At 40.1% G+C, this 9,957-nt stretch overlaps 1 protein-coding gene across 1 annotated transcript in view; it reads left to right on the forward strand.

The window, feature by feature from the left end:
• Positions 1–8,980, forward strand: part of CD109 (CD109 molecule) — a 36,849-nt gene extending 27,869 nt beyond the window's left edge. The window contains exons 17-21 of the mRNA XM_010087189.1: positions 1,418–1,554; positions 5,701–5,857; positions 6,256–6,358; positions 7,806–7,831; positions 8,816–8,980. Of these exons, the coding sequence (XP_010085491.1) occupies positions 1,418–1,554; positions 5,701–5,857; positions 6,256–6,358; positions 7,806–7,831; positions 8,816–8,980 (588 nt within the window). The remainder of the gene's footprint in view (positions 1–1,417; positions 1,555–5,700; positions 5,858–6,255; positions 6,359–7,805; positions 7,832–8,815) is intronic.
• Positions 8,981–9,957: the final 977 nt, after the last annotated feature.

The following is a 9,957-nucleotide window of genomic DNA, read 5'->3' on the forward strand; positions in this document are numbered from 1 at the left end:
AGCCCTCTATCCCTTGGCAGCTTCTTTTGTTCTAGTCCCTTTGGCTAGTAATCTCCCTAACCAGCCACATGCCAATGGAACATCCAGGTGGCTTGCACTAGACAGAGCTCTGTTGTCCATGCGTTTTCATTTGATTCAAGTAGCTGGTGGGTTTATGGCAACAGCCCATTATCCAACATGTCCTATTTACTCATTTGTCCACTAATCTGACTCTTTATTATAGTTTTGACCGTGTTTTCTGGTACAGATACCAAGTTTACTTGATATCCACTCTTCTCTAGACCCCTCGTGCTCTTTTAAAAATTGCTGTCTCATTTGTCATCCCACGGTCTGGTACCAAGGTAGTTTTAAAGAAGCACTGCTGGTAATGATTCAGTTCAATTGAATGAATAATGAATCAAGTTCAGTTCTGTAGGCAGTACAGCCTGTTTGTTTACTGCATAATTTTCCGTCACAGCTGATAACGTGGGAGTCCTCATCGGTTGCTCAATTCCAGCTCCAGCACTTCTGCTTTGTCTGTTGGCAGCGGTAATTTTATGGGATATTGAGATAATCAGGCTGTCTCCTGAGTATTCAGACCTCTCTTAAGGGCTGCTGGTTTCACCTCTCTTCTGCCACTGTTTCAAGCATCTCATACATGTCTGCACTGGAAGAACTGGAAACTCTGCAAGCAGCGCCTAGCAGATGAGCTGATTTTGCATTAATGCCGCTGTCCTCCCTTGGACATCCCGTCATGCTTCCCTGCGTGGCTCACGTGGCAGAGCGTGGCGGTTGCTGAGGAGCGAGGGGGAGAGCTCTGTTCGTGAGGAACACTGCAGACTGCAGCTTTGTCATTGCAGGGATGAACGAGATGATGAAACTGCTCAACTGCAAGACAACGGTGTTGTTCTGAGCTCGGAGTTACGTGCTGTTCCTCGTCTGTTTGGAGTGTATGGGTGCTGTGACATGAAGACTGAGACAAATTCTGTACATTTGCTGTGTGTTTCTCTTGCTCTGCTTTCCTATTCTGCATGTCTCTTTTAACCCCGCGGGTGCTGGTCTCTGAACCCGGTGGATGTTGGCCTGTATTCATCCCCTTTCATGCTGTCAGGAGGTAGCTGCACACATTATAAACCAGCAGACAGCAGCTAGGGAGAAGATTGCTGGGTGTCCTAGAGGTCCCTTGTGTTTGCCTCATTGTGTCCTGCTAATTGCGTTGGTTCTGCTGTATTACCAAGTGTTCAGAAAAGATATTTCTTTCGGAGAATTCATATGGATCTCGAGTCCAGCTGTCAGATAGAAAGCCGTGTATCCTGTCTCATGTGAGCACTCCTCTGGCATTATACTTTTACAAAAGTCATGTTTTAACCACACAGATTTGCTTTAATTTATGTCATCTAATGTCTCTACTTGCACATCTTGTCTTTACTCTCTGCAGCTCAATGTTATTTACAACACAAAACACACTGATCAGAGGCTCAGATCTGTCCGAAAAAAAGAAGCCTTTGACTTGACTGTTGATGTAAAGGATGACAAAGATGATAAAAACCGTTTGACCTTGAATGTGTGCACAAGGTAGGTAATTCAGCTGGAGCATCGCATAGACCTCTTTGTCTATACGGCATTTAAATTATTTATAATGAGCTAAATTAGCCATTTGTTTGTATGGATTTAGTAATGTGTGTGATATAAATGTATAACTAAAGAGAATAAAATAATCACTTTGCAAAACCAGCAGTAGTTAAACTAAGAAGCAATTCCTAAGTCAGTAAATAGTGGTAGATCTTTTGTGCTAAATTGTTGCTGGCCAGGTCATATTTTTTTTACTGCTGTGCATAAAGGTAGTGGTACCCTAAACGTTAGGGGTATATGGAAGAGCTTGTGTGAAAGAAGAAAAGCTTTTCTTGAGCTCAAGAAAAAGCTCAAAGGCTTCTTTGGTACAAGTGCTTCTCAGCTATATGGAGAAATGTGGACAGGTTTGAAAATTAAACCAATGTCTTCCACATTCTAACTTCTAGTAGCAGACTGTGACAGCTACCCATTGCTCTTACCTTTCATGAACAGAATGCTTTTGCTTTTGATCTAGAAATAGATTTTTTTTTTTTTTTGGTAAAAAGAGAAGGAAGATCTGAAGTGCTGAAAACACCATGAAGTAGAAATAATCGTTCTTTGTGCATCTCTCTTAATAAACTTTGCTCAGAAAAATTTTGGTAGGAGTCAAAATCCATGTTTAGATAAATTCAACTGGGGTTTTGTCTTATTGTGCAGGTATCTTTGTGGGCTTTCATTTGTCTTACAGTTATGAATTTGGTAACATAATACAATGTAAGCATCATTCCAGGGTTAAAAGATGTGATGAGTTTTCCAGTCAGGCTAATCTATTCTTGCTGCTGAATAAGGGAGGGGGAGGTGTGCGTCTGGGATGATGTTTCTTGTTCAGCAAACACTAAGAACTGAGCTGAGGCTGCTGAAGTATCATCTCAGAGACCCCAGAACAGCCAGCAGATGTTACCTGGGTAGAATTTGGATCAGATGAGAACAGGTGACATTGAGCAGTCACATTGCGTATTCCTAAATCAGCCCGTTGTTAAACCACTTTGTTTCACTGGCTGCTCTGCTGCCTCATTGGACTTGCTGTGAAAGTGTTTATACATGTCTTTAAAACAGATACAAGAAGATGTTTGTTCTTTGGCAGTTTCTTCAGTATGCACTTCTTCTTGTAGTTAGAGAGCACTGTATTTCACGGTAAACCCTATATGACATTGTATCTATATATACTTATGGTTTTTTATCTTCTGTCTTTTGTTATCTACAAGGATGCTGAGGTGACTACATTCTTTGTATTTTAGGATTTCTTTCACCTGTTTGTGAATACTTCCTCTAGAAACACTGTTTTCTTGTGACATTATAATGGGTTCCTTGTAAATGCAAAGTACCACCTGATCCACTGTGATTACTCTTGCATTCCTTTCCTCCACATCCTCTTTTTGTTACTTATTTAAACTTTGAACACTGTGTACCTAGAACTATTTTTGTGCTCTGCCTGCCACGAGGGAGCTGTGACTGGAAACGGAGCCTCTAGGTGACACCATCATACAAATAATCAGCGATATGATGCAGTGCAGGGAGGATTGATTTAATCTGGGAAGCAGCCAGCAGGCACAAAGCCAGAGCCGTTTTGATGTGTTTCTGGTGACCAATTCAGTGATACAGATGGTGGGCAGGGACACTAGAATACATGAGAGATCTTGAAATAGAATGGGCTTGTTCTCTTCTAAAGTTTTCTATGAAATGTCAACAGCTTTCTGAAGTCTCACACAAACTCCTGACATGCGAAAGGCCTGCGTGATGGGTCTGGGGTAAGTCTTGGATGAGCATTCTGATTTTCTAGCTAACACCTTTGGCTCAGGAATACAGGCAGGAAGGGCTCCATCTCTCTGGGAAGGCACTGGGGTGATGGTGTTTAAGTGTTCAAAAGATAGGGGAAAATCTAGTGGCATTATAAAACTGCCCCAGGAGAATATTTGGAACATTAAGATCCATCGGCTCTTGTCACGGTAAGTGGCTGGGTATAAGTCCTGGTAAGTCTGCATTTCTATTCTTTAGGCTGAGACTTTGTCTACAGTTGGTTGGCCTGATAGACTAGTCACCCTCATCTTTTTTTCCATATATATTGTATATAATGTATACACTATCTGTATGAAATTCTTGAATTAGTTTAAAGTTGGTCTACTTATATAATCTTTACAATGATGAGGTTTTTTGGTAGAGAAACCAAAGTAGGCAAATGCAGAAAGACTGATGAAGTCTCAATGAGTGTAGGTAGCTGTGGGTATGCATAGTCAGAGGCTGCAGCTTTGCAATTTTTTTCTTTCTATAACCTGCATAACATAATATTCCAGCTTCTTTTGACCACTTTGATAGCGATTTGACATGGTCATCTCAACTGGGTATCATTTATGACGCTGGAGCAGATGATGTCTCATTCAAATTGAGCTGATTCTTGGCTAGAGGAGCTAACCCACTGTCTGGGAGGCAAATACCCAGGACTGCCAGTTTCTTCTCTGGTCACTCTTGTTGCCTGCATACCATTTCCACGCATAGGAAACTGATCGCTGATGGTTCTACTCACTCTCTTGTTTATGCTTTCTGCCTACACTAGCTTGGTGTTGTTTTCTCCTCTTTGTATCATCTATGGTCTCACATAGATTTCATATTGCTGAAGAGCTGAAACATAAAATTCAACTCAAAACATTCTCAGTTATCTTCATGTACAAGTTTCAAGTCTTCTTTCTTTCTTTCTTTCTCTTACTGGTCATTTTTCCTGCATGGTGATTTTTTTTTTTCTTTTTTAAGAGACCATGGAGTTGAAGAGACGATACCGGGAGCCACAAGGCTGTCTCTCTTCTGTGTTAAGAGAGCCAGATCCTCATAACCTCTAGGGATGTATCTTCTTGACAATACCAAGCTGGTTGGTTACCAGTTGGTATTTTGGTAGCACCCTAGGCTGGCTAGACAGCTTGGGTATTTTCCTCCCCTCTTATTGGTAATTATGCAGAAATAATTGCATCCAGCTCCAATTCAGTTATTTGTTTTCAATAGCAGCTACTTTGGCACAACATATCGTCCAGCAGATGGTTTCATTTGTTTCTGATCTCATGAGCCAACTGAAGTCAGCAGTTGTGCTGTATTTCCTTCAAAGTCCTATCTGCGTTCAATCAGCCATGCTGCCAGGCTTAGCAGCCTTGCTTTGAAAGCAAGTCTTCCCTTTTTAAAAATCATCCAGCTCTACAAAGAAGTAGTTTTATTCAATTACTGTCAGGCCTTCAAAATGAGGATTGGAGACACCTCTATTCTAGTATAACAGTAATTGTTTACTCTCCATGCCAAGGGGGGAAAACTCTTCTGCCACTTGCTTTATTTAAAGCAGTGCAATCTTTGGCAGGTCATTTAGGTGCCGCTTCTAGCACAGAACACTCCAAGTATATTTTGATAGTTCTGTTATGCACCATAGTACATAAGGCTTGCTCAACAGAGCAAAGCTTTTCAGTCCAGTATCTGATTCTTACATTGGAAGAAGACGTAATAATAAGCATTATTTAGGAAAAAAGAAGGAACTCAACATATTAAATCTTTTTTTTCCAAAACTGAATGAATAACATGGCTATGCATTTTAGAACTGGAGCTTTGAGAAATAATCTGATGATGAATTTGTTAAAGGAACCATCAGTCTCTATGAAGGAATTACGAAAAGGTTTAGAAGACTTTATTGGTGTATACCTTTATCTCACCCTCCAAAAATTAATAAAAGCAAAACAATCCATCCATAAGAGGAAATACATATTTTCTCAGTTCAAGAGTTTCTACAGCAGTTTCTTAATTACTTATTTTGAAATGCGTTTAATTACAGTATTTCCTGCATATTTGTGATGCAAACCTGCACTTACAGATGACAATGGAAAACTCCTGGAAAACTCCTAGTAGTGTCAGCATATCCTCCCATATGATTTCTGTACTATGGTTTTTTCAGTGCTAAACCTGATTTTGCATATGTGGTTGAAATTATCAGGCAAAAGAATAGAGAAATCAATTAAATAGATTTGATTCTTAAGAATTCTTAAGCATTATTGCTTCCATAGTTGGGATTTAATGATTGGTTTCTTTGGAGAGTGGATTACTGTATTTCTACTAAAAGTTTCTTTGTCTCTGTGTTTTGAAAAGGTACTTGGGTTCTGGCACAGCTCCCTGGAGTGGTATGGTCCTCATGGAGGTTGGCTTACTCAGTGGTTTCTCTGTGTCACCAGATTTCGTTCCATTAGACAATACAGTTAAGAAGATGGAAAAGGATAATGGAAAAGTCAACCTATACTTAGACTCTGTAAGTTGAAAATAACAAAGAAATGTGTTTGTGGTGATCTTAATCTTGACTCTGCCATTGTTTGGTTTAAATTTGGAAAGATGTTATGATTATATTACTTGGGGAAATCAACATCTGCTATTCCCATTGAATTCATAGTTCCAGTGTTTTTTAGTGAGACAGATAACATAGGTACGACTCAGTTATATTTGTAAGGGATTTCTAGGTTAGGATAAGAAGGCAGACATTTCAAGAAGTCTGTGATTTGGCCAAAATGACTACAAATGAGATAAGCATCTTTAGATGCATCCTGACTTCAAGTCTTTAGAAATGGACTACTGATGAGCTGGAAGTTCTTACCCTTTCCATGAAACCACCATCACCAGGGCTCTCAGGATGTTTCTCTTCTGTTTTTCTAGCTAAATGAAACACAGGTTTGTATGGATATTCCAGCTGTGAGGGACTTCAAAGTGGCAAATACCCAGGATGCTTCAGTGACCGTCGTGGATTACTATGAACCCAGTAAGTGTCAGTCATTCCAAATGGATCTTAGTGATTCAGAAGTTTAAAATAAAGTTTATTTTCATGGAAATATGACAAATTTTAGTGAAGAGAAAGCCACATCAAACAGAAATGTACCTTTTTTTATTCAACTGCAGCCTTTTTGGACATTGACATGCCAAATTTTCTAACAGATAGTAGTGTTTTCCCATGTATATGTTTACTGTCCTAATGGGCTGGTTCCTCAGCTGGTGTGAAGTGACATAACTTAAATGTCAGATGGTGTAAATTGGCTTCAGTCTTTCCCAGTGTGTTCCCAAAACTACCAAAAATGAGGTACAAAACTTCACTGTGGTTCACTTACCAAGTTAATAGTTATCTTTCAAGTAGCTTTTTCATCTGTTTCTTGTTTAAACTGAGAGTCCTTTGCTGGAGAAAATGCCAGTGTTTTGATTTCTATAGTTATGTAAAAAAAATGTACATGGGAAAAACAGTTTCCATTTTTTTTTGCTTTGTGTTGAGTGTTTTGTCATGTAGTGTGTGTTTTAGAGAAAGGCAGCAATGTACAAAGCTCTTGGGCAAAGTGAAAAGCAAAGAAAGATTACAAGCTGCTGGAGGAGATATCAGAAAGGTTTTCATTACACCAGCCAGTCGAAGCATTATTAAGGATTTGGGCTTGGTTTGAGATAAGGCATAAAAAAGTTGTATAGGCAGTTTTCTCCATGTTAGTATGTTTTAGCACAAGACAACTAAATACACTATGGTGTGTACTACTTTAGCTAGCTGAAGGTCACATTTATTTTCTGTAAGCTGAAACGTTTCTTCAATCACAGAATTTTAAACTAAAATAGGAAATTAGTGGATGTAACTACACTGTCCATTTAAGTCCTAGTGGCTTAAAAGCTTAGAGCAAATTTATTTGAGACAAATACATAACATTTAGAATCTATGGCTAAAATGAATTTCCACATGCTTCAGTTTCTAGGAGGAGAGCTCAGGACCTGGTCTTTTATAAGAATGCTGTTAAATAGGCTAATGAATATGTGTATTAAAAAGTCACATATAAATGCATATGTGTAAATATTGGTATTCCATTTAAAAACATTTAGTATCCATAAATTCTAAATTAATAAATCAACATTAATTTAAAGATAGGAATTAATATCCTTAAGGACTAAAGTTTATATGACATAGTGATCAGTAGAAAGCTTTGACTGTAAGAAAAAGATCGCTTCGAATATTATTTTACAAGACACCATTCCTGTTACTGTGTAGCACAGACATATTACGGGTCAGCATATATACATACACCATGATTCTGAGTTCTCCTGAGAGAACTCCACCTGATCTAATACAGGAGTGTGCTTTTATCTTAACCTGTTGTTTTCCATCACTTATAGTTGGTGACCCAAGCTGCAGGTGTGTATTTTATGTGATGGTGACAGTCAGATTCATGTCATATTCAGAGCTAGGAGATACATAAGGACTCCTCATGCTCTGGCATTTATCAAAGATGTTATGTTTGTGTGGCAGATACCACACCTGGCATAGGTGTAAGAACCGGCTTGGATGCCGATACAGCAGTGCCAGCAAGGAGATCTGAAAAGGTTAATGTACACAGCTACAGCACGTTCAAACGACTACCCCTTCTCTTACCTGACTGTGTTCAGAGCTAGCTGAGTGTCACTGCTGGGTCAGTGTTTTTGCCTGTGAAGGTGGCTCTTTAATTTTTTTAATATCTTGAGGCTTGAAACAAAGCTGAATATCATTTAAATTAAAAATTACTAATAATAAAAAAAGTAATTGCAGTGTCCCTAGTTGAAATGCAAAACCTTCAAACCAAAAAAAAAGCCACCGTGGGAATGAAGCCTTGCAAAAGGTTGTTCTGTGAGCAATTGCCACGCACGGATGGTTCTGAAATGAGCAGGATTTTCCAGGCTTCTAGTCCGTTTAGCTCTTTTGCATCCCTTTGGTGAACGGAGGAGCAGAATGCAGGACCAGGAACTGCGTGAGGTGGACAGTCCCAGGTTCAGGAAGCTGAAGCTCTCAAACATGATAGTGAGAGAGAAAGCATCAGCTGTGGGAGACCTGTCTCCTAAACGTCACAGCCAGTGACCCGCCAGGTAAAGCCTCCGAATCCCTTTGCCATGGGGGCTGCTGTGCAGGTAGGGACAAAATGCCTTTCAAAATGTTTGGCCGAGGTTTGTGAACAGATTGGGTCTAACAGTTGAGATATGAAAGCGTGCCTCTCACCAAACATTTCCCTGAGTATACTGAGAACATTTTGTTGTTTTCGGAGGAGACCAAAGGCTAGTGCCTCAGCTCGAACACCCGCTCAGATTTTGCAGTGTGTGATGAGGTCTGCGTCAGAGTTTAGTGCATCCTTTAAAAATGCTTTCTTTGTGAAGCTGCATTGCTGGTTGGTTCTCAGAAGTTCGTTGACTAATGTTAACTAACCTTTCTGAACAGGGAGAAGAGACAGAAGTGATGCAAAGTGTAATCCCTTGTGACTTCTGTCAAAGTGATTGCAGCCTTTGCCACCGAGACGGTTCTCCGGCTTTGCTTCAGCACTCCTCGTTGGCCTCCTTCTTCTGTGTGCTGTTTGTCCTCCATGTGAATTTGCTGTGCAGTTGGGTGCTGTAAAAGGAAACAGATTATGTTTCACATCTAAGGTTTCCATAAATTATCCAAAGAAAATTTTATGTTCGGATACCAGCCCATCCTTAGTGATTACAGTGACCAAACTCCTGCTGCGTTCAGGGAGAGCTGGGCTGGCCCATATGCTGAATTTCTGGCTGTGCCAGAAAATGTCTTTAAGTGTCTGCTGGAAAAACTTTCCAAGCGTTCGTTTCATACTGAAGTTATTTTCTAAAGAAGCACAGAGTTACCGAGAAAGCAGTCTGAAAAAACACAAGCCTCACTCCATGTTCCCACTCCTTTTTTTACCCCAGCTCTCAGTTGTGCGTGCTTTTTAAGGATGGATGTTAGTTCACTGTGCTTTTCTGAAACACTGTCTGCTTCTCTGGTGGAGTGTTGGTAAGCAGAGCACTGGGAGCATGGTATCAGAGCTCGCTTTGTTCTGTTCTGCAGACGTGACTACGTTAATATTGAATTTCGCTGTATGCTCTCATGGGGAATAATATGAAAAATAAAAGGAGCTGGCTTCAGAGCGTATCCAAGAGCCAAAAAGTGTTGCATTCATAAACTGCTGAACACTCCAGAAAATTGTCATTCTTTTTTTTAATCTTTACAGAGAAGCTAGGTGGGTTTTTTGCCAATTCGTAAGTTAATCATGTTTGAAAATCGGGCCTCAGGATGTTCTGATGCATTTTACTCTGAAAGGCTTTTACTGTAAATGTATCAAGGATGGAGTCTATGTCTGAGACTCAATTTTTCCAGGGTTATCCAGGAGCAAACATAATTCTCATTCCATATGAAAACGCTGGTGTCCACTGGCACATTTATGGCCAGCAGGATGGAGCTTGCTTTGATCCCTTTCCGGTTTTTGGAAGTCTTCTAGAAATGTCGTTCTGGGGCACCACTTACGTCTTATGTTTGCAGTGTTTCCTCGTCATGCCCCTAAGCAGTCGTTTGCAGCTCTCTGTGCTGTGTCAGCTGGT

This window comes from Pterocles gutturalis, unplaced genomic scaffold (assembly GCF_000699245.1).
Source record: "Pterocles gutturalis isolate BGI_N339 unplaced genomic scaffold, ASM69924v1 scaffold50496, whole genome shotgun sequence".
Classification (NCBI taxonomy): Eukaryota; Metazoa; Chordata; class Aves; order Pterocliformes; family Pteroclidae; genus Pterocles; species Pterocles gutturalis.